Genomic DNA, 24,958 nt, shown 5'->3' on the forward strand with positions numbered 1-24,958 from the left:
TCACTCACTCACAGCTTGGAAACTGATTCAGAATGAACCGTGGATGTATAAAGAGAAGGAATGAACTGGGGATTGGGATTGTCAAATAATATAAAATAACTGTCCTCTATTGTGTTTCATTCGTCCTGGATCATCTCCGCCGCGTTTACCGCGACAAGAACCAGAAAGGAGGAATAGTAGGGGAAACAATAACGTTTTTCTTAGTCAACTAGCAAGCTAACAAGCTAGCTGACGTTAGCTCCAGGCTCACATAGACAGCAGCATCAGTAGCTGCTCATAATAAAACACATCAGCTCTCTCTGAAATGTATGTTCTTTACACAATCATTGCGTCTTTAGTTTCTTTTTTCATTTTGAAGTGGATGAAAAAGAGGAGGTATTGCACCGACCTGAAAAGACTTGATGGCAAAACAGTTCTCATTACAGGTAAATAAACGTCTTGTTTATTGCAGCAAATATATCATATAGAAGCTAAATGCCATTTACACCGAACACCACTGCCTGTTGCCTGATATTACAATAAAATTCAGATTATTGCAGCCAATATTATCGCTTTCCTCTTCAAGTCATAAGCTTCACATGAGCACTGACACATGAATTTACTAGTTTTGTAATTGTTTTCTTTGCAGGTGGGAATTCTGGCATTGGCAAGGAGTCAGCTATTGCCTTGGCAATGAGAGGCGCCCGTGTCATCATCGCTTGCAGAGATGCGGACAAGGCTGAGAAGGCTGTGAGGGAGATCAAGTTCAAGAGTCACAGCCTTAACATCCTTCACATGGAGCTGGATCTGGCCAACCTGTGCTCTGTAAGGGATTTCTGTAAGAGCTTTCTCCAGAGAGAGAAGAGGCTTGACATCCTGATCAATAATGCTGGTGAGGATGTTAACCACAAGGAGGTCTCTTGATACATGAAAACAATATCACCATAGAAAGAAAGAAGGGGAAATGAGTTCCTTGGAATAGATTACCTAGAAGTTTGATTGGCCAGTTGTCAGCATTGACTAGCTAACATTGCATGAAAGAATTGTTGAGTTATTCCTTGTCTGAATAAAGGGTCTAAGCATAGAGGGTGCTGTATACTGTAGTGATTGTGAGGCACTCACAAATTTGTGATTTTGGGCTATATAAATACAACAGACTTGACTTGGCTTGACTTAAGGCTATACAATTATGGCTAAAATGCTAATAATTTTACTTAATATTGAGATCATGTATATTTTACTAAGATTATTCTTGCATTCTTTATTCTTATTTGGGCCATATGAATAAAAAATCTACTTGATTTCTGTCATCTTTAGCATCAGAAGAGTTGAGCCACACAGTTGCACATTATTTTATCACCACAGCCAGTTTGGTTTGAGTCCCTCCAACATACTGTACACTGCCCTGCTGCGGAAAAGACTCACTAGACCACCAAATCTGCAGCTGACAATGTACTCCCGTTTTAGTAACATTTGCTAAAACCCACAGTGCTCAACTGTGTTAGAAAATTATTCAGCCTTTTTTTTTTAAATGAAAGTATATATTCTTGAGCTTGTTGGGGCCACAGACACAGACAGGCTGGGGAAGTTCAAAATTATTGAGAGACAGACTTAGACATTGTTAATTTTTCATGGGATTTGTTGTTTTGTTTTGTACACATGAAATCTACAATTGAAACATAAATAAATTTGGATTTAGTAATAACCAGTGCATCAGTAATAAGTGCATAAGTAAAAACCTGTTATCAGTAGGACAGTTTACCTGTGAAAAGGGAGTGTTTAACTGGATGCACCAGAGTGCGCACTCTGAAGACAAGTTTCAAATTAAATTCATTCTGGAGGCCCAAATCATTGTTGCAATGTAATTATCTTGTCGGGAAAAGCAAAATCAGCTAAAAGCCATATCTTTCTCCTTTCTCCACCTCATTGTTTTGACCTCTTTCTTCACCACCTGTGGTGCTTCTTCAGCCATGCCCAGTGTCCTCGACTGGACGGACGACAGTTTCAGCATGTGTTTTGGCGTCAACCACTTGGGTCACTTCCTCTTGACCAATCTGCTTCTGCCTCGCCTGAAGGAATGTGCCCCCAGCCGGGTGGTCATCCTCACATGCTCCACATACAAATACCAGAAACTGGACTTCCAGGACCTCAACTACAACCTGCTGCCCTTCTTCACTTACTGCCGCAGCAAGCTGGCCAACATCTACTTCAGTCAGGAACTGGCCCGCATCACAGAAGGGAAAGGAGTGACCTCCTATGCTGTGCACCCTGGTAAGAGGTTGTTGTTTTGTAATAAAAACTACATGTTTTGTGTCATTATCAAGCTTTGGAGTCTGTCCACTTCCTGCTGTTAGTCCTGAAGTACAAGGGTTAAAAAGCATACATAAGAACAGGAGAAGTCATCCACCTACTAAAATGGCAAGCTCTGTCAGGCAAACAAAGACCTTGAAGGTCAAACTGGTTCAAATATTTTCAAGCAAAAACAACAATCATTTGCTTCCACTTTCTTCTGTGTGAGGATTTAAGGGTTTTTGAAGACGTCACCTTTCAGATGGGTGTTTTTCATTTACAGCCCTACTTCTTGTTTCAAATGGAGTACTTTGTCAGTTGTTTTTACATATGTGCTGTATCAATAAATGTATTGTATATTTATGTTTTTATTTAAAATATTTATTTACAATCAGTATATTTTTATTTGAACTGAAATAATTAGGGTTCAGCTATATATATAGCGTGCAACAACAGAAGTTTTTCAACTGTCAGAAACTTTTCTGTACTGTACTTTACACTGAGGTAGCTAGCTCTTTAGAACAGTATGTGTGGTTGCATTAGGACAATGTGGGTAATGTTGAAAATCAATGAGCAGGGCTTCTATATGACAATGTTGTATTTATTTACAGGCCTTTTGCATCAATGTGATTTAGAAAATAAAACGTTGATTTTTCAGTATTTAATTCACAGGATTAGCCAAAAACAGACATTCTGGTTATTTTATATATAAAAGTTTTCTCAATTGAATTTCAAGAAAATTCTTACATTTTCAGAATATCACAATATATACTTAAATCAAGATATAGAATGACTCATGCAGAGCTAGCTGTATATTCCTGACACTCCTGACACTATGTATATATATATATATATATATATATATATATATATATATATACACTCCCTGACAAAAGTCTTGTCGCCTATCCAAGTTGTAGGAACAACAAATAATAACTTGACTTCTAGTTGATCATTTGGAAACAGAAGTGGCTTATATGAAAGGCAAAGGCCTCTAGATTATACTTATTTTACCAAAATAAAATCTTATCATGCCTTGATATTTAATAATTTTATTAGGAAAGAAAGGTCAGACTTTGCTTAGACAAAAGTCTTGTCATTTAAAGGAAATAATGTACAGTACAGAACATAAAGTCATGGTGCAGTGGAAAAATAATTAATATTGTGTATGACTCCCATGAGCTTGGAGGACTGCATCCATACGTCTCGGCAATGACTCAAATAACTTATTAATAAAGTCATTTGGAATGGCAAAGAAAGCATTCTTGCTGGACTCCCAGAGTTCATCAAGATTCTTTGGTTTCATCTTCAATGCCTCCTCCTTCATCTTACCCCAGACATGCTCAATAATGTTCATGTCTGGTGACTGGGCTAGCCAATCCTGGAGCACCTTGACCTTGTTTGCTTTCAGGAACTTTGATGTGGATGCTGAAGTATGAGAAGGAGCACCATCCTGCTGAAGAATTTGCCCTCTCCTGTGGTTTGGAATGTAATGGGCAGCAAGAATGTCTTGATACCTCAGACTGTTGATGTTGCCATCCACTCTGCAGATCTCTCGCACACCCCCATACTGAATGTAACCCCAAACCATGATTTTTCCTCCACCGAACTTGACTGTTTTCTGTGTGAATCTTGGGTCCATGCGGGTTCCGATAGGTCTTCTGCAGTATTTGCGACGATTGGGATGCAGTTCAATAGATGATTCATCGGAAAATGTTGTGTTGCCTTGGCAAATGCAACACGATTTTTTAGTTGTCTTCTGTTTAATGCTGGTTTCTGAGCACTAATTCGGCCATTGAGGCCACTGTGTGACAGAATTCGACAAACTGTTCTTGTAGATACGGGGTTTCTGGTGACCAGTTGTTATGTAGCTCTGCTGCAGTTGAAAAGGGCTGGCCCTGGACTGTCGAACCAACAAACGGTCCTCTCGAACAGTAGTCTTACGGGGCCTGCCTGACCTGGGCCTGTCATGAACTTCACCAGTTTCTTCAAATCTTTTTCTTATCCTCTCCACTTGACGTTTAGATACATTAAAGATGTCTGCCACCTCAGCAGGAGACTTGGTCTTCAGGCTCTTGATGATCAGCACTTTGGTCTGTGGTTGAATCTTTGGCATGCTGTCAGAGGTCAGGATGCATTTCAAATGAAGGTTGGGTGTGCTGGGGTTCTTCTTCTACACACCTGGGAATGTGTTAATTACAGTATTTGTCACAGGTGATGCTCTAATCTGTGATTGTTTGAATCCTTTAAAGATGTGACAAGACTTTTGTCTAAGCAAAGTCTGACCTCTGTCCTAATTAAATAATTAAAAATCAAGGCATGATAAGATTTTATTTTGGTAAAATAAGCATAATCTAGAGGCCTTTGCCTTTCATATAAGCCACTTCTGTTTCCAAATGATCAACTAGAAGTCAAGTTATTATTTGTTGTTCCTACAACTTGGATAGGCGACAAGACTTTTGTCAGGGAGTGTATATATATATATATATATATATATATATATATATCTCGGCTTCCTCCCACCGTCCAAAGACATGCATGTGTAGGTTAATTGATAACTCTAAATTGCCCGTATTGAATGAATGTGAGAGTGAATGGTTGTCTGTCCTTGTCTGTGTCTGTGTTAGCCCTGCGACGAGTTGGCCACTGTCCAGGGTGTACCCTGCCTAAGGCCCAAAGTCACTGGGATAGGCTCCATTCACCCGCGACCCCTAACGGGACCAAGCGGTAGAAAATGGATGGATGGATGGATATATATATATTTATCCTAATATCTCTGCTTACATATGATGTTCCAGGTTTTGTCCAAAGTGGTTGGACGTGCCACTACTCCATCCTGTTCCGGATGCTGATGCAGGTGATCATGTGGATGTTTTTTGTGCCGTGTGAGATTGGAGCTCAGACTGTCATCTACTGTGCTGTGTCAGATGAAGCTGCCAAATACAGCGGGGGTTACTTCGTCGACTGCCGACCAGCTACTCTGCGTCCTTTCGCAAGAGACGCTGGTGTGGCAAAAAAACTGTGGGAAGCCAGTGAGAGACTGGTGAAACTGGCCTGATGATGGAAGCTGGTTCTTTGTTTTTATGACAAGAGTTATGTATTTATTTTTATTTTTACATATTTATGTTTTTCATTAACATTTTGTTGTGTACAATGCATTGTACTATTTGTATCTTTTTATTGTTTTTCTCAAAACTTTTAGAGTCAACAATTCTAAGGCATTTCATATGGAAAGTTACTGTAACTTGTTAATGTACTTGTTAATAAATCTAATGGCACCACCTGCTGGTAGGAACAATTTAATGTCAGCTGTCAGTTATTACAAGGAAGTTATTACAAGTGAAACATAAGCTAATTTCGACATTGCTGAACAGCGCTGAGACGCCATTACAGGGTGAAGGATCTCGACTATAAACCTATTATAAATCTGTAAATCAAAGAGACACGATTCGGTGAGTCTTGCTGTTAAAGGATAATTCACATATCAAAGCAAATGGCTGAGAAAGTTGCTCTTCTTGAAAGTTTCCTGAACTGCCATGTGTGTTCAGAGACTTTCAGAGATCCTGTGTCTCTGAGCTGCAACCACACATTCTGTTCAAGCTGCCTGCACAAATTCTGGGAACAAGCTAAAAACAAAAACTGTCCTATTTGTGAAATAAAGTGCTCAAAAAATGATCCAGATGCAAACTTAACACTGAAAGAACTTGCTGACTCTTTTGCCAAGAGACAGAATAATGCTTCACCTGAGACAGAAAAAGAAAAGGAGAAAGAGGAAGTCGTGTGTGATAAACATCCAGAAGTCCCTTATTGGTTCTGTGAGGACGAGCAGAGAGCTGTGTGTCCTGTCTGTGAGTTTTCTCTCCACCAGAGTCACAAGGTGGTTCCTAAAGAACAAGCAGTCAGTGACCTGAAGGACCAGCTGAAATCTGACTTAGAGTCTCTACAGGACAAGAGGGACAAATTCAAACAAGTGGAGGAAACATATAATGAAGTGATTCAACACTCCAAGAAGCAGCTGTTGTCCTCAGAGCAGCAGATCAGAGCAGAGTTCAACAAGCTCCACCAGTTCCTGAAAGAGGAAGAGGAGTCCAGACTGGCAGCTCTGAGGGAGGAAGAGGAGCAGAAGGGGAAGACCATCAGCAGGGAGATGAAGATGATTCAGGAGCAGATCTCCTCTCTGTCAGACAGCATCTTTGCTGTTGAAGAAGACCTGCAGAAACACAACGTGCCATTCCTCAGCAGTTATAAAGCCACTCAGACCAGAGCCAGAGTCCAGTGCTCACTGTCAGAGCCACAGCTGGTCTCAGGAGCGCTGATAGATGTGGCCAAACACCTGGGCAACCTGTCCTTCAGAGTCTGGGAGAAGATGAAGGACAAGGTCCACTTCAGTCCTGTCATTCTGGACCCAAACACTGCAAACCCCCGTCTCTATCTGTCTGATGATCTGACCAGTGTGAGACATGGAGACACAAAGCAGCAGCTTCCTGCCAATCCAGAGAGACTCACAATGTATGCCACTGTTCTGGGCTCTGAGGGCTTCAGCTCAGGGAAACACAGCTGGGAGGTGGAGGTGGGAGACCATCCTGTCTGGCTTGTGGGTTTGGTTAAAGAGTCAGTCGACAGGAAGGGGGAGGCAGGCGCCTCGCCAGAATATGGAATCTGGTGTTTATCACATGACAGTGGAAAATACACTAATGGTCTTGGTGGGACTGTCACAGTGAAGAAGATTCTCCAGAGGATCAGAGTCCAGCTGGACTATGACAGGGGGAAAGTGTCCTTCTACGACCCTGAAGACATGACTCACATCTACACTTACAGAGACACTTTCACTGAGAAACTCTTCCCATATTTTAACATTGGTCCGGCTAATGATGCTAAAACCACTGATATCAAAATCTGTCAGACTCAGATTTGTGTGTGATGTTCAGGAATGTAAGTTGTAGTTGTTGTTGTTGGTGGCGGTAGTTAGGCTGACATAAAATTCCAGAAAAGTTATGCTTTACAACACGAATCTCAGTGATACAGTTTAACTAACAAGCATTGTTCATCGGTTTCCTTTTTTTTGTTCTTCTACATCTTCTGCAGAGTTGATTCTGTGTCAGAGGTCACAGAAATGTTTTGCTTACTGTCTCTACAGTCTGAAATGAATTATTCAGAGTGGTTTTCATGTAGGAATTTCAATTAATCTCAATAAATGTTTGTAATCAATTTTAGTTTAGCCAAAATGTATTAGAAATTCAAACTTGTTTTTTATGTTTGACTTTGCACTTACTATTTAAATTATGTCAACTGAATATTTGGTCATGTATGTATCTAATTACATTGCTGCTTTTGTGGCTGTGTCTTTTAAGAAAATAGAATTTGATTCTTAATGAATTTGTATTTCAGGTGATAAAGTTTTCTACATGTATGTCTGTTTCTAAGATCGGAATGAATTAGCTTAATAAGAAGCCTCTTGTTTTTCGTCAGTTAGTCACAATGTAGTGTGTGTGTGGATAATTAAATAGTTTTCACTTTGGGGGCTGTTTTACTCCTAGGACACGAGAGATTTGATGATTTTCTGATTTAGTTTTTTGGAAGTGGTGCTGCATACTGTGGCTGCCATTTTGTATAACCATGTATGCTGTGATGCAGTGGATGAAAATGATTTTCAGTTGACGAAACAAAATACAGTTGCATTTGTCTTTTGTGTTTAGGTACATCATAATTTACACCTGGTGGATGGTACTTGGCATAATGTGTCAGTCAGAAAAGAAGAGTAGACTGGTGTGTTTGAACTTCATGACTTCAATACAAAAATGCTCTAAAGAAATAAAACGTAACATTGCACAATGCTGTTGTCAATGAGATTTGTGAAAGCTGTATGTAACATGAGGACTTAGCTTTCAGTGTAAGCTAAGCTAAAAGTGAATGTATTTTGTTCATACAGTATGGTTTAGCTAAAGGTAACACTAAAAGGTTCATCGTCACCCGACTCACTGTTGAGTAAATGATTCTGCTAGTTGACACTAAAGTGTGTTATAGATGGTCTCATTAAAGAGAGAGAGTTACTGAGGGTTTGTGTAGATCCAGCTGTAGTGATGGGACTCTGCTTTGATGTACCAGCTGGTTTTGGGCTGGATCACTGTGATGTTGTGACCTCTGGAATGGAGCTCCTGGATGAGGACCTTCATGTTGACCCAGTGGCTTCCATCCACAGGGACAACAAGGACTTTCCCTCCTTCAGCACTGGGAAGAGGGCAGAGCAGTGCAACCAGTGTCACCAGTCTCAACTGGATCATCTCTGAGGTGAAGCTGGAATCATAAAAACAAGGAGAAGGTACAATGGTAACAGGGTGACTTCAAATTTACCACTCTGATCAGGAAGGATTTAATGTTTGCTGAAGATTTTCCGCTCTTCTTTATAGAAGTTTTCTGATCCAAAAGAGTTTAGAGTTCATTGTTAAAATAGTTAAATAGAGGATATGAGAGAAGAGAGATTTGGAGATGGGTGGAGCTCCTGTCTGTTTAACATGCTATTCATAAATCATCCACCAGAGAGCAGAGTGTTAGCGCGACTTGAACGGACAGATGACAGAATAAAGTCAGTCATGTCAGGTGAAGTGGGTTTCTATCAGGTTGCATAGTTTCTCAATGTTTGTTCCTGATTTTTGCAACACTTTATGCTCTTTACAAATATCATGTCATCCAGGAATGAAGCAGCCAACATATTTTTCTAGGATTTTAAGGATAAATATTAGATCAAAATGGATGGCTTATCTTGAGCATTTGAACACATTTGGAAATTCTTGGAATCTTCAACAATAGCTTTATGTTTTCAATCACATCAACAGATTTTGTTTGAAAGGAACATTTAGATGTCAGGCAGGATTGAGGTTCAATGAATTAGTTCAGTTCAGTCCAGCACTCAACTGTTGTAACTATCAACCTGAAATAATATTTTATGAGACAAACCATCTGTCATATCTGACATGTTTCCTCCAGTATCCTGGTATGAAAGGAATCCACTCCTATATGTACATGTACCTCAACAACTCTAGTATTTCTTCTGCAGAAAGATACATCAGTAAAACATCAGTGTGGGCTTCTGTACATGTTGGGACATCTGCAGTGTGAAGGGCTGAAGCTTTAACACTTATCAACAAGCTCAGTTTACACCTTGTTGTTAATATGTGATGCAAACTGAGTGACGTCTTGTTTCAGTGACAATGATTTCATGTTGCACTTACAGTGGAAAGATGTTGTACAGCAGATTAACAGTCTGTGCAGCTTTTGTCTCAGAGTCGACAGCACAGCGACGTTTTTAGTTGTTGTGTGACTGACAGGCCTTACGCTGACTGTTGTGCAACATGTTGGTCAAAGGTTCAGAAGTGACTTTCTCCCTGAACAGACTCATAAAACAGATCACTGTCACTGCAGCCTTGACATTTCAGTGCATTTATTGAAACAAGTGACCAAACAGAGACATGTTAGTGAGACTGTGAAGAACATTTCCTAATGGTTATAAGAGACATGCTGCCATGTTGGAAGAGTTACAACAAAATCAAAGAACTCATCAAGTGTCATGTTGACGCCTCTTGTTTCTCTGTTACAGATATGCCATAATCCTGTCGCGTTTGATGAGAATGTTTACAGAAAATCAAACTATTAAACAACTTCTCTGCCTGCCTGAATAGCATTTTTTCCAAGCCTCATTGTGTTCTTGTCTCTGTGTGGCGTCTTGTATTATTTTAATGTTTTGTCTGAACTGTTGGAAGAATAACTGCTACAAGAAAAAGGGTTAAGGTTAGGTACCGACGTGTCAGCAGAACATGTTTCCTGTTAAATTTCCTGTTGGTTGAAAAATAAAAATGCTGTGAAACTGGTTTAGTGTCAGTCAGCCTGTTGAAATGTTCTGTCCTCACTGGAGGACTAAAGAAAAAAAAACTCTCCTTGTTTCAAGTTTATAGTATTTTTATGAGCTGAGTAGATCAGAGATTAGATTAGATTCAACTTTATTGTCATTACACATGTACAAGTACAAGGCAACGAAATGCAGTTTAGGTCTAACCAGAAGTGCAATAAGCAAGTGCAGGATATAAAGTATGTGCATAAATGCAGGATAGAGCAATATTATGAAAATATTTTACAGGAAGTAGACAAGAAACAAAAGATTTTGACGTTTTCCTTTTATTTTGTTTGCCTACAGATGCATGTGCAATGCATTTGTACTGTACTGAATGAAGAAACAAATATTTACCTGAATACATCCTGACAACCTCTGCTGGTGACTAAATGACATAGCAGTATTCCTCCTAACAGTTTCACCTGTGACAGAGGGAAGTGAAAATGAAAGGAGATTTTGACATTGTTGAAAAGAGCTGAGACGCCATTACAGGGTGTGAGATCTCTGCTGGAAAACACACGTTTGGACTATTTGAAGCAATCAAGGGAAGAGACAGTAACTTGGTGAGTCTTGCTATTGAAAGATAACTTCAATAACAAATGGCTGAGAAAGTTGCTCTTTTGAAAGTTTCCTGAACTGCCATGTGTGTTCAGAGACTTTCAGAGATCCTGTGTCTCTGAGCTGCAACCACAGCTTCTGTTCAAGCTGCCTGCACAAATTCTGGGAACAAGCTAAAAACAAAAACTGTCCCATCTGTAAAAGAAAATCCTCAAAAGATAACCTGAAGGTGAACTTTGCACTGAAGGAACTGGCTGACTCCTTTGCTGCGAGACAGAAAGCTGGATCATCTGAGACAGAAAAAGGAGAAGAGAATAAAGGCGTGCTGAGATGTAAACATTCAGATGTCCCCAAAATGTTCTGTGAGGACGAGCAGAGAGCTGTGTGTCCTGTCTGTGAGTTTTCTCTCCACCAGAGTCACAAGGTGGTTCCTGTAGAACAAGCAGTCAGTGACCTGAAGGACCAGCTGAAATCTGACTTAGAGTCTCTACAGGACAAGAGGGACAAATTCAAACAAGTGGAGAAAACATATAATGAAGTGATTCAACACTCCAAGAAGCAGCTGTTGTCCACAGAGCAGCAGATCAGAGCAGAGTTCAACAAGCTCCACCAGTTCCTGAAAGAGGAAGAGGAGTCCAGACTGGCAGCTCTGAGGGAGGAAGAGGAGCAGAAGGGGAAGACCATCAGCAGGGAGATGAAGATGATTCAGGAGCAGATCTCCTCTCTGTCAGACAGCATCTCTGCTGTTGAAGAAGACCTGCAGAAACACAACGTGCCATTCCTCAGCAGTTATAAAGCCACTCAGACCAGAGCCAGAGTCCAGCGCTCACTGTCAGAGCCACAGCTGGTCTCAGGAGCGCTGATAGATGTGGCCAAACACCTGGGCAACCTGTCCTTCAGAGTCTGGGAGAAGATGAAGGACAAGGTCCACTTCAGTCCTGTCATTCTGGACCCAAACACTGCAAACCCCTGGCTCCATCTGTCTGATGATCTGACCAGTGTGAGACGTGGAGATCCAAAGCAGCTTCCTGCCAATCCAGAGAGACTCACAATACATGCCATGGTTCTGGGCTCTGAGGGCTTCAGCTCAGGGAAACACAGCTGGGAGGTGGAGGTGGGAGACCATCCTGACTGGGATGTGGGTTTGGCTAAAAAGTCAGTCGACAGGAAGGGGAAGATATGTGCCTCACCAGAATATGGAGTCTGGTGTTTATCACATCGCAGTGGAAAATACACTAATGGTCTTGGTGGGACTGTCACAGTGAAGAAGAGTCTCCAGAGGATCAGAGTCCAGCTGGACTATGACAGGGGGAAAGTGTCCTTCTACAACCCTGAAGACATGACTCACATCTACACTCACAGAGACACTTTCACCGAGAAACTCTTCCCATATTTCAGTATTGGAGAGGCTGGTGATGCTAAAACCACTGACATCAAAATCTGTCAGACTCAGATTCCTCTGTGACGTTCACGGTGAGGTCTCAGTGATTTATTAGGATTTTTATAATGGTGGAGGATTTTTGTCAGTTACAGACAATTTTGGTTAGTTCTTTATAGGTGAGACTTGTGTAATTTGAAAGTACATGAAGAAAATGTAGAGATCCATGTTAAAGAAAAAATACATTTTTATGTCTTTCATATATATGAACACATTCCTTGGTTGTTGTATAATATACAATATATTGCCAAAGCACAGAATGAGAAACTAAAGCATAAATGTCGGCATCATTAGGTGTGTGAAGCATTCTGCCAAAATGGTGTTTGTGGCGTAAACAAGCTGCAGAAACTGGGACGAGTAGATTTAATGTGATCATTTAAAAACCTTTATCAACAGATGTATTTTAATTTCAACTTTAAGTTTGTATACATGTTTTAATATCACATAGGCTTCAATTTTAAATCACAGAAAGTCTCATCTTACCTTGTTTATTTTTGACATTTAACAACTTTTCATCTTTCAGTGATCCAAGTTTTGAAAGTAATTCAGTAAATGCATGTATATGAATTAATTCAGATGTTTTAAATGTTTTTTAATGAAACATGTTTTACTGTGCAGAATGGACCAAACAGTGAATGTTGATGGAATAATTCACCTGTTATTTGTTTACCATGTGTGTCATAAAACTCAGATTACTATTAACTGTCAGACATATTCTATATATTATTTTTTATTATTATTACCATTTATATGTTTGATAATGTTAGACACAGTTTATGTTTCTCTTCAAGGTTCAGTCCAAATTAGAGTAGCCCAAAACTGCAAGACAAGTGAACAGGTCCATCAAATATTGACTTCAAGACTGTGTGGATTGCAAGGTACAAGGTAGATTTATTTATAATTTTACAACACAGGATTGTATAACGAGATTTGAGTTGTAGTTCCCTTTATGCTACTCACAAAAACAAATGTTATATACAAAAATGATATACAGTAGATGAGTGAATAATAAATTAGGGCTGTAACTAAAGATTGTTTCTGTTATCAATTAATCTGTTGATTTTTTTTGTCAATAAAATATCAGAAAATATTGAAAAATGGCAGATAAAAACAGCAAATCCTCAAATTTGATCAAATGTTTAGAATTTTTTCTTGATAAATTATTTGAACAATCAATCATTGTTCAAATTGGCACCAGTATGTATGGCAGTTAATTAAACAACTTCACCCACACTCCACATTCTCATTTCCAATAATATGCATTAAAAGTGTTGACTGCAAAGCTCTGACCTTGTCTTTGAATTGTGGATGTTGAATTTTAAAGGCTGCTAGCAGTGGTCACCTTAATCTTGATCTCTAACATTAATCTTTATGATTGCATAGCAGCATATATTTCATCTGTTTGTTCCTGTGTTTATGTTAACTGTCCCTTAGATGTGAAACAACCCATCAGCACACGAGTCTGTCAGGATTTACACTGGATAACTGTGGATTCATTTTACATTGTATTCAAAAACTTGAGTTCATTTCTATCAATACAAATCAAAGCTATGCTGCAATTTTATGTGTTTGTAAACAGAGACTGATTCACTTTTCTATTTAAATGATCATTTTATTGATAACACCTTAACACATTTTCTTGAAGTTATAGAAACACGTGTAGCACGTAAGAGAACAGAGCAATAATCCCAAGAATCAGAGAACTAGAGGATTCATATTATTATACAGAAGAAACCCAAAGTGACAGAAAGAGACAAAGGGAAACTAGAAAGAGCAACTGCAGAGAAATGATTGAATACGGTTGGGAACAGAGGGAATGGGAGAAAGAGTGAAAGACACCCTACAAAGAGAAGCCAACTCAGTGTTGTCAGTGCAACTTAGTCACTGGCTGGAGAAAGAAGATGGCAGAGGTTCAGAGTGAACACTGTGGCTCCAGTTTATCTCAGCAATGCTTCATCTGACTAAATAGCTGACAGGAAGGCAGCAGAGCTCGCAGTGACCTCAAGAGACGAGAGGACAGTTATTGTAGTTTATATGTAGGGCTGCCCGAATAATCATTTTCAATCATGATTTCAGCTTTGATCATTCACAGAGAATCATGATTAATCAGTGGTATTGGTACATTTCATTTAGTTAAGAATGTAAAAAGTGTCTGGAAACAGTTTCTGATATAAGATGAATAAAGGAGAATGATTTTGTTCCCCAAAATCACGGAGCAAAACAATCATGTATCAACATCATGATCATGATGTCAAACTGTAATCAGGATGCTCATTTTGGTCATAAGTGTGCAGCCCTGATTAATAATATAATGGAAGCTTGTTCTTACTCTACAGTGATCAGCTGCTACTGTCTCTGACTGGACTGTCTGTTAGATTTGACCCTAAAGTCAACTTATTGTGCAGCTACATCTGTGTGTGTTTGTGCTTTACTCTGTGTGACTGCGCCCCCTGCTGGAGCTCATTCACTCTTTGAACGGCCTCTAATCTGTCAGCTGGACTCGAGTGCTGAGTGACATGCAGGCTAAGTGAAGCACCAGTCGGTCTTGGTGTGGATGGTCAACAAGCGCTCCTCGTGTTCTCTCAGCTATGTACAAAAGGCAGCCATTCTGCACTGACAACACAGAGCCCCGTAGAAAAGCATGCGAAATAATCTTCATCACATCATCACTGTCAATATCCCCATAGTGCCACAGTCATTAATATCATCATCATAAAATCACCCTGATCATCATAATCATGTTCATTATATCATCTTGAGACAAAAATAGTTATATGCACTTAAAAAGCTGAGAAAATAGAGAAAGGTCGAGTATACCAGCATTCAGTAGAAAATGAGAAACCAAATAAAAAGGAAAACACCAAAAAACAAGTGTCCTGTTGACTGTCATGCAAAGAAAATGCCAGCTACGCTGCTAGTTAGTTGCAATTGTGTAATACTGTGTACTCCCTCATTTTAAATATGTGAATCTTATATTGATTTTCAAGGCTAGTAAACACACGAAGAAGAACAGAAGAACAACACCTTTGCACTGTACATGCTGCTATTTCTTCTTTTTTTGGGAGGGGGTGGGGGTCATGTTCGATTAGCATGATCACGCATGAACGCCTTCAGATAACCTTTGACCTTTTAGTATTAGAACAGTGTCGACGAGGCAATAACTGTTACTGGATGAGACACGAGTACAATACAACGACTCAGTGGTTCACCTTGAAAAAACCTTCATTCGAAAAAAGCTTCGTCATCTTAAAAAAGGCGATGAAGCGTTTGGAGGGATAGTTCACACAAAATACAATCCTGTATTATATGATTTTATTTTTCTATTTTAAATTGATAGACGTCCCACTCTGGTAAAGTGGTAATGACCAAAGTGGAAGAAAAAAAATGGACACCATAAAACTGCACAATAATGTTAAAAACAACTTAAATCTAAAGTTGAAGAAGAAAAATAGCAGAAAAAGTAATTCACACCATGTTGGTCGTTAGAGAAAAACACATGCAGGATGCAAATTGGGTGTACTATCCCTTTAAAAAACATCATGTTTTACATGGAGCAGTGTCCCTTTTAACAACAGACAGTACTTGCACAAGTGCATGAGCGGTACAATAGGAAAACAAAACAAGCAAAAAAAGAAAGAAGCACAATAAAAATATCCACTAAAATAAATAAATAAATATTCAAAATAAATAGAAACCTGAGGACTATTCACCAAACCGACTGCCCAGTCTCTTAATATCTTGGTCTGACCAATAGGGCTGAGACAAATGTGAAGGCAGCCAATGGTGGACGAGCAAAGTACAGAGGAGCGGATCGCGAGTAAATCCCCCACAAAAACAGTTTTCAGTGCTACAAAGTCCATCGGATTAATCCTGCCACCCCTGGCACAAGCACTTTTTATCATAAAAAGCATGACAATAGTACATGAAAAACATAACACATGAAAAAATCATAAGAAAAAAAGTCCTGGGCTGAAGGCAGGGGACCGATATGTCCTCCGAAATAAAGCCTTCTCCTTCCATCTCTCACACAACACACCCCCCCAGGCTTGTAAAGAATACACACTGAGAGCAATGGATGTACTGTACATGCATGCAAACACACACACACACACACACACACACACACACACACACACACACACACACACACACACAAATATTGCACCCTGTGGCAAAGGACTGCCCTGAAAGGAGGAACCAGACCACAGAGCAGGGAAGCCCAACGCAAACCTCACCATCTGCCGACATTTATGAAAAAACTCCTCATACTTGTAGAGTCTTCAAGCATACACATTCTTCAATACTGATATGGGCCTAATATATTTAACTGTATGTGCTTTATATAGACAAACAGGCAGCGGCTCCAGCTTTCTGCACTATGGCTTTGGAAGTGAGAAAGGTCACGCAGCCACCAGGATCCTTCCTTTAGAGCACTGACTTCTTTTGTTTGTCATTTTGATTGAAAAAAACAACAAAAAAAAAAACTGGACCTGCTGTTGTGTTCCAGACAGCACTGAGATTTTAGCCAGTTAAAAATATCTAAACTTTTAGGAAAAGTGCACTGAGCTTCAAGTGGATATTCAGCTGTTGCCTAGCAACAGCAGGAGCCACCAACAGTGCATCTCTCCCGGAGCACATTTTTAGCACCACTAGCCGGGCGAAAAAAAAAAAAAACAGGCTCTCAGTGGAAACTGGGCCCAACGCTGAACTACTCCATCCCTCACTGAGATTTATATGACCCATTGTTGTGTGAGGAAAGGCAGAGGGGTGGGCTCAAAGGACAGCGAGCTTTAGGAAGTACGGCAGCATGTCACTGCTACTGCGCTAAAAATAGTGCTGTGTTTGTTGTCATGAACAATTGTTGTAATTATAACAAGATACTCTGATGTAATGGTATGACATAAAATTATTTCATTATAACAAGAAGCCTTTCTCATTATATCTCATTATTTTATGTATTTTATACTTATACCCACTTGGTACTTAATTTATTTTCTGACCTGTATTATAGTGTATTATAACACTGTAACAAAAGAGTTTCCCCTCGGGGATCAATAAAGTATTTCCTGATTCTGATATCACAAGTTGCTATGTTGGTATAACAAGAAATAACATTATATTTTTTGATTTTGTTTAGTCCTTTCCCATCTGTTAGAGTTTTATTGAGCAGTCTAGAGTATTTTAACAAAAGGAATTTGTTCAGAATGGTTTGTGGTATAGCAAAACAATATTATTACAATGTTTTAGTGTCCAGTTAAACCTGTCGAGGTTTCTTTGGTCAAAGTTCAGTCTAGTCCAGGATTAAAAACAATCCACAGTTCACTTTAAAACAGGATTGGGACTTGTATCCATGCAGCCTTTCATGCCCCTCCACGTCATTTAAGAGAAATGATGCTAGTTCGAAGAGGTCTTTCTACGTTATAGCCCCACATGTTTAACAACTGTTCTTAACATCTGCTTCTATGTACACATCTGTATCAGCAGAATCTGGCTCAAAATATCTTATCCCAAAAAATAAAGGAAAATAAAATGATTTCTTTAAATTAATCATTGTCGGTTTCTCTGATATTAGCTATAATATTTCCTCGTTGGACCGGATGTTTTTCTTGTTACAACATGGAACTTACAAATCATTTCTATATTTAAAAACACACCGACTTATTTTGTCACAATGTGATAAGAAGATGTGTTGTAAGTCAGTATGTTGTCTTAACAAAAACAATGTCATCCAACATAAAGTATCTTGTTATATTAAGAAAATGTTCTCATTGTAATGAGAAACAGATTTTTTTTCTCATGGTGGCACCAATACAAAACAAGGAAAGGAGCATTGTCACTAACAGAAAAAAGCAATATGTTTTTTTTCTTCTTCTGCATCTTCACGATGCTGCTTCATTCAGGGCATTCTACCATTATTGCGTTATACATGAAGGAAAAGTAAATTCCAGGTAAAACTCATGCTGTTTGTTTTGCTAACCCCTTCTCCGGCCGTTTTCATTGCAACGAGGGAAAAACAACAGGTTCCTCCAACTGTACGGAGTCATTATGTTTAGACTAGCACACACTATGTGTCTGGCTTACATAACCACAGTCACACACACATAAGGACTCACTCTTGACATGAATACATGACACCATCAGATACACCCCTTCCAAAAAAAATAAACAAACGGGTAAAAACACAAAAAAGAAAAGAAAACCCCAAAACAAACAAATGAAAACATGTTGACCATGAGTTTGCCGCAGTATTATAGCTAACATACAAGAAGTAAATTACAAAAACTGCCAATATCATTTTCCACTTAATAGCCACAATAAAAAACAGCCACTGTTAATATGGGGAAAAAAAACATGCTTCCTTAAAAAGATAGAGAAAAAAAAAGAAGAGATTTCCTTCAACTATAGAAACCACTGGCATCAAGAATTTCGAATTATACAAATTACATATACAATTGCAAATGTGTAATAATAATAATAATAATCATAATAATAATGTAGTAATGATAATAATAGATTTTACTTAAAACTTTACATACTGTATTTCCAGTGCAGTGTTTATGTGACACAAGTGTGGATTCATAGGAGGACAAGAGGGTTGGTGTCACAAAAACTGTGGGGACAGGGGGAAGAGAGGAAGAAGGAATCACAACGAGTGCTAAAAACACCCCCACCCCCGCCAATCACCCAGTGTGCCTGAGGGAAGAAGAGGAAGCCTGGGGGGTGAAGGATGTCGAGCTGTTGGACGTTCACTTGCTGTTGTTTGATGGTTGTCAGAAGATGTTGTAGGGCAGCTGACAGATAGGGGGCAGTAGTAGTAAAAGAAGAGATGCATGCTGGGGGTTGAGGCTGGGCGTCCAGTGAGGGAGGGTTTGTTGTTGAAGGGCGAGGAGCCCTGTCCCAAACTGACACCGGACTTGTTCTTACATCCCTTCCTCCTCCTCCTCCTCTTCCGCTCTCTCCAGCAGAGCACTCCTGACAGACGAAGCTATGGCATTCAACCCTGAGAAGGAAAACAAGACAGCGTCAAATAAATTAAATATATGACAAAGAAAGTGTGACTATGATTCGTGCCGCCCACTCTTTAAAATTAAAGGAATAGTTCGACATTTTGGGAAAAAGGCTTATTCGCTTTCTTGCAGAATGTTAGATGAGAGGATCGAGCTGCACGGTAAATATGAAGTTAGCTTAGATTAGCATAAAGACTGGAAACATGGGGAAACAGCTAGCCTGGCTCTGTCCAAAGCTAACAAAATCTGCCTACCAGCACCTGTAAAACTTGTCATTTTTACACTTCAGTTTTTGTACGAATTAAACAAACGAGATCTAACGTGTTAATTAGTGAGCTTTAGAGATGCTAGTAGGTTTGGACAACGCCAGGCTAGCCATTTCTCCAGCCTGTTTCCAGTCTTTATGCTATGCTAAGAGTCTCCTGGTATCAATCTTCTCATGTAAGTCCCTGCAAGAAAGCAAATTAGTGTATTTCCCAAAATGTCCAACTATTCCTTTAACACAAGTGCAGTTGTGTCCAAATCCAAAAAGTTGGCTATAAAAGTAACAGTATGTTCCAAAGCTTTGACACAATGGTGTTATGGCATGACATGGAAGTATTTTGCCATATTTCAGTGAATGTTTTAGTTTTCCTCTCCAAGAAACCTTGTCACCATTGGAATCCATTGTAACTGAAATTAATTTGAGCAGACCACAGTTTTTCATGAGGAGGAAACTCTCTCACTTTTCTAGGGGTGTAATGGTACACATAATTCATGGTTCGGTATGTACCTCGGTTTTAGGGTCACGGTTCGATACGTTTTTGGTACAGCAGGGAAAACAAAAATTTACTTTTTAACAATGTCAGCATACAGTTTGACACTCATATTTGCCCATCGTAACTAACCAGGAAATCGTAATGCTCCCATACAGTGGATCTAAATGTTACGGGAGGATCCTCCAGCTCTGGGCTCTCATTTATGTTTACCATTCGAAGGCTGCGACACTACATGAGCTTGACTAACCTGGCTAACTGGGCTAAGCCGACTAGCATGCTACAGCTGATGCTACTGAGCAACTGGTGCTCGATCCGAGGAAGTCGCATACCGAACCAAACGTCCTGTACCGAACGGTTCGGGACAAATATACAAACTGCTTACACCCTACACTTTTCACAACGACCTTTCAAGCTTACAGAGAGTAAGTATGTGATACTCAAAAGACACATTTTAGGTTGACCACTTAATTTTTTTAAAACTTAAACAAGCATGTTTTTATGTATTTTTTGATTTTGAACAAAAAATAATGGAGATGCCCCCAAAAAGCTCAGATATCGCAAACATGTTTTTATGCTTGGCAAGGTGCAAAAGTTGCCATATCATTGAAGATAAAAAATGTCTGATGGAATGAAATCCTTTGAATAAATGATAATATTGCTGGACCTGCTACGACTACTTCTAGGATTACTGTCTATCAAGCAGTGTAGCTATAGCATCAGCTTATTGCTGCCACAAAAATAAAAATGCAGTTGACAAAAACACCACACAGTACATGGGAATCAAAAAGAAATTCATGCAAGTATTTGAATGATTTAATGGATGGGAATACCTCAGTTTAAAGCAGTGTTGCTACAGTTTCTTCAGACTATTAGCATACCAAAGGCTGATGGAAACACACCCCGATTTCCTTTTGCTGACTCACCTAAAATCTGTTCACCATTTAAACACACACACACACACACACCGGAAGACCTTTTTTCTGCTTCTAGACAGCGTGAGCACCCAAAAGTACCAACTGCAACACGGCCAATGTGCCCAATACTAAATTTAGGATATCTACAACCAACCTTTAAAACTGTCAATCTATTGTTCTCTTCTTCTATCCTCTATTTCCACTCTGCTTGTTGTCTTTAACTGTTAGTTATGTGAAATCCCTCATCATCTTTAATGTATTAATCTGGCCACAGAAAGTGATTCATTGTTTAAAAATATCCTTTATTCTTTCCAAAGTAGCAGTTTGAAAAAAGCGAAAGAGTAAAAACATGAGCTGTCAAGAGCTGTCCCAGTGTTGTAGTCCGTACCTCACTGGAGTGGCGCGGCTGGTGCGCCTGAGCAGTGGAAGTGGATGTTTTGCCACTTGCTGTCTCTGCGATGCCAGACGCGAGTTTCCTCTGACTGGCTGGACCGCGGCCGACCCTGCCCGTCAACAAACTGAGTCAGGCGGATGTAAGCGATGCAGGCCGCGTCCTCGCCGATCAGGTGGACGTGGGGGTTCAGGATGGTGGTGTGGATGGGCTTGCTGTTCTTAGCCAAAACTGAAAAGATGACAAAAACAATGTCAGGAGAAAGAATGAGCAAGACAACACAACAACAATAATTATAGGACCACAACTACTCCACTATTATTACTATATTACTAACTTTCATGCAGTTCACATGTAAATTAAAGCATGTCCTGTATTTACAAGAAAAGTCTTTTAAGCTTTGTTATCCAGCGTCACAAACTGACACCCCATAGTGAAGAAAATACTTGCAGTTTGAATTTTGAGGACAAGTTCAACAAATTATGTAATGTGATGTGTATATGTAACACTAATCATCTCTCGTCTTAGTGGACGTGGGAGCTGCTGTGGAATATCTTCAGCCATTGTTGGCGAGTCTAGCTTTTTCACGATGAAGCTTTAGTTAGATTTCTCTACTTTATTAGATTTCATTAGACGCTTCCTGTGAAAACATTTCCTGATGTGGTCTATTTCCGACACCTGAAACCAGCAATAGGGCAAACGGAGCAGCTAAATGAGAGAAGACCACATTTCTCTTTTTGAGCTCCATTTTGTGATTCAGACTAATCAGACCTGTATGTTTACAATAAAACTTAAGGCAAACAAGATAAAACAATAAGAAACAAGATCAGGAAATAAATACATTATTTACAAGCAAGGCTGCAACAGTATGACTTTAGGAGTGATTTTAAAAAATGAAAACAAATAGCAACAAATCTATGAATCGTACGGTTCTCGAAGTAGAATCTGTGGAAATCCATCCCCTCTACCAGGTTGCCCAGCGCCTCCGGCTCAAACGAAGTCAGTCCAGGGTCGCAGATCTTTCTGAAGAGGAAAGAGCAGGACATGTTAATGAAGCCAAAAAACATTCAACTTTGAACACATTTGAACAGAAGCCAAACAGAAACGCCACACAAAAGCGGAGACTCACGCGTATGCCTCAAAGTCTCCATTGTTGATTGCCTCTATGAGCTGCTCAGTGATCTTGATAATTTCTTGTTTGCGTACTGCAGAGGAACAGAAGTTAATCAGAGGTCATCGCAACAGTTGGACAGATGGAGAGCAGTTCGTTTTTAAATCATTTTAATTTATTAACACAACAACACAGATGTTCAGGCAAAGGCAGTTAGAACCCCAACGTACATTCATACTTACTGAGAATACTTTGTGCAAAACTGTATCTAATGTTTCATCTTCTCTTGCTGTTTCTTATGCTTTATAGTGAAATTACTTTAATTGTGCTAAGAGTGGACTCAGTATAACAAACATCTGTGAAGCCTGAACAGCAAGTTAATTCACTCTTGAATTTGTTTGGGAATACATTTCTTATACATGTCAAACCAATAAAGCAAAAATATACACACATACAACAGAGACCTTGCTCATCATGTGATCCTGAATTGTCAAACACACTGTAATAAGAGCACACGCAAGGAATCTCCTTATGTCACGCAAGCAATGTCACCTATGTTTTTAAAGACATCACAACTATTCAAAAGCAACCAAACGATGCATAAATCTGCCTGCAGTCAGCAGTGCTCTCCATGGCAGACTGAAGAGGTTAATGAGGCTCAGAAGCAAAAAAGCACACACATCCAGAGAGTTTAATTTCCAAGTTAGCTGACAAAAGAGCAGTTTAACACAATGTACTTTCCTCTATTAACCAAACGCAGAACACACTGACTGATGCAGAGACTGATGCACTTTTATAACTAGCAGGCTAGACTACTGTAAGGCTCTCCTTTCTGGTCTACCAAAGAATACAATAAATCAGCTACAATTAGTTCAAAATTCTGCTGCGTGAATGCTCACTAAGACCAAAAGTTGAACACACATTACACCTATTTTAAAGTCTTTACACTCGTTACCTGTTTTCGTATTGATTTTAAAATTCTTTTATTAGTTTATAAGGCACTACATGGCCTTGCACCAGACGCTCAGATCCTCTGGTTCTTCTCTTTTAGCTGTTCCAAAAACCAGAACAAAAACCTTTGGAGATGCTGCTTTCAGCCACTACGCTCAATATAAATAATAATAATAAAAACTTTACTTATAGAGCACTTATCAAAACAAAGTACAAAGTGCTTCACAGAGAGAGAAATAAAATATCACAGTGAATAAAATAGAAAAGAAGACACTGACAACCTAACCTAAGACAACCTAATTTCTTCAAGCAAGTTGTTCAGAGCCTGATGGCAAAAGCTCTGTCCCCCTTTGTGACTCAGACAGGAACAGACAGGAGACCCCTGCCTGAAGATCTCAAACTACGTAAAGGTTGTGATTAAAAGGTCTAAAATATTAACTGGAGGCAGGCCATGAAGAGCCTTAAAAGTAATCAATAAGATCTTAAAATCAATCCTAAAACAAACAGGAAGCTAAAACAGGTGTGATGTGGTCGTACCTCTTGGTCCTGGTTAAAAGCCTAGCAGCTGATTTCTGTACAGTCTGCAGTCGTGTCAAAGTTTTTTGATTAAGACAAATGAACAGACTGTTACAGTAATCAAGGCGTGAGGAGATAAAAGCATGTACAACAGTTTCTGCATCACTCCAAGATGCTGGAACAGCCTTCCAGAGGATCTGAGAGCAGCTGAAAACATTTTAAAAAAAATTTTTTAAAACTATTTTAACTATACATCTTTTATTGTTGTCTTATTCATTTAACTTTTAGTTTTTGATTGTTTTAGTGTGCATTAATCTCTAAATCCATTTTTTATATCCTAAATTTTGTATATCCCTTGTAAAGCACTTCGAATTGCATTTGATTTGTCTGAAAGGTGCTATGTTAATAAAGTGTGATTGATTGATTAATTGATAAATACGGTTGCTCACAGACAGTCCTGCACTGAAATCTTAAAATGTCATTTGATTAAGCCCCGTGATTGGCTACCATGCGTGGAGTCGGGGTGGGTCATGCTTGGTACTCACTCTGGGAGGAAGACAGGGAAGGGCTGAAGGGAGAGTGAGGGGGAGGTGGGGAGGTGGTGTGTGCAGGTGGAAGGGTGGGCCTGACGCTGGGTACCGGCGCCGGTGCAGTGTCAACCTCGGGGGCAGGGGCTGCCGGCACCCTGCGAACGCTGCTTACCAGGTCGGTGAGCCGAGACACTGAGTGCCGTCCAGGCAGGATGGATGGATGAGTGGGTGGAGGTGGAGGTGGAGGAATGCAAAAGAATAGATTAGAAACAGTGAGGAGGGAAACAAAAAGAGAGTAAAGAAATGAAGAAACAAGGAAATCCCTTTAGGATTTTGTGTATTTGTGATCACAATAACTATAAATTGAACTACAGTGTCTGCAATCTCGCTAATTATAACAATTTTTCACATGAGATGGTTTCATCAACTATACATCTACATAGTTTAGATGCTTTTGTACTACATACACATCCACAGTGTAGCGTTACAAAATGAGACTGAGGAAGATTCAGCAGCCAAACAGTTGGCTGTTTATGAGTTTTGGGAGAAGTTAAGCACACTGCTTTTCATTAAACCTGCAGTATTATAGCTTTCATTTATCCCTAAGCCTTTCATTTGCATACAGTTATTA

At 39.5% G+C, this 24,958-nt stretch overlaps 3 protein-coding genes and 1 pseudogene across 52 annotated transcripts in view; 3 read left to right on the forward strand and 1 right to left on the reverse strand.

Moving 5' to 3' along the window:
- The first annotated feature begins 11 nt into the window (after positions 1-11).
- Positions 12-5,566, forward strand: si:dkey-174n20.1 (uncharacterized protein LOC796174 homolog). Its single transcript, XM_044197711.1, has 4 exons — positions 12-425; positions 629-871; positions 1,948-2,250; positions 5,067-5,566. Exons 1-4 carry the CDS (start codon positions 305-307, stop codon positions 5,324-5,326), a joined length of 927 nt encoding a protein of 308 aa, XP_044053646.1. The 5' UTR covers positions 12-304; the 3' UTR covers positions 5,327-5,566.
- A 144-nt stretch (positions 5,567-5,710) lies between these two features.
- Positions 5,711-8,115, forward strand: LOC122876858 (nuclear factor 7, brain-like). Its single transcript, XM_044197709.1, has one exon. The coding sequence runs from the start codon at positions 5,762-5,764 to the stop codon at positions 7,187-7,189; it is 1,428 nt and encodes a 475-aa protein (XP_044053644.1). The 5' UTR covers positions 5,711-5,761; the 3' UTR covers positions 7,190-8,115.
- Positions 8,116-10,326: 2,211 nt separating this feature from the next.
- Positions 10,327-16,256, forward strand: LOC122876859 (annotated as a pseudogene).
- A 1,063-nt stretch (positions 16,257-17,319) lies between these two features.
- The window catches only part of camk2b1 (calcium/calmodulin-dependent protein kinase (CaM kinase) II beta 1), a 74,191-nt gene continuing 66,552 nt past the window's right edge, over positions 17,320-24,958 (reverse strand). For 33 of the 50 annotated variants that reach the window (XM_044197658.1, XM_044197657.1, XM_044197659.1 and 30 more), the window contains 5 exons: positions 24,343-24,519; positions 22,349-22,424; positions 22,148-22,242; positions 21,217-21,450; positions 17,320-19,149 (listed from right to left, as the gene is read on the reverse strand). In XM_044197658.1, the coding sequence (XP_044053593.1) occupies positions 21,218-21,450; positions 22,148-22,242; positions 22,349-22,424; positions 24,343-24,519 (581 nt within the window). In that variant the 3' untranslated portion in view covers positions 17,320-19,149; position 21,217. Of the gene's footprint in view, positions 19,150-21,216; positions 21,451-22,146; positions 22,243-22,348; positions 22,425-24,342; positions 24,520-24,958 lie in introns of those variants that run through there. The other 17 variants (XM_044197691.1, XM_044197708.1, XM_044197692.1 and 14 more) reach the window with 2 other exon arrangements.

The sequence above is a fragment of the Siniperca chuatsi genome, linkage group LG5 (assembly GCF_020085105.1).
Source record: "Siniperca chuatsi isolate FFG_IHB_CAS linkage group LG5, ASM2008510v1, whole genome shotgun sequence".
NCBI classification, from domain to species: domain Eukaryota; kingdom Metazoa; phylum Chordata; class Actinopteri; order Centrarchiformes; family Sinipercidae; genus Siniperca; species Siniperca chuatsi.

Excerpts from the sequence above, each read along its gene's own strand:
- si:dkey-174n20.1 (XM_044197711.1), top strand. The coding sequence starts at position 305 with ATGTATGTTCTTTACACAATCATTGCGTCTTTAGTTTCTTTTTTCATT. Across the intron at positions 426-628 it reads CAAAACAGTTCTCATTACAG|GTGGGAATTCTGGCATTGGC; the intron begins GTAAATAAACGT and ends TTTTCTTTGCAG. Across the intron at positions 872-1,947 it reads CATCCTGATCAATAATGCTG|CCATGCCCAGTGTCCTCGAC; the intron begins GTGAGGATGTTA and ends GTGCTTCTTCAG.
- LOC122876858 (XM_044197709.1), top strand. The coding sequence starts at position 5,762 with ATGGCTGAGAAAGTTGCTCTTCTTGAAAGTTTCCTGAACTGCCATGTG.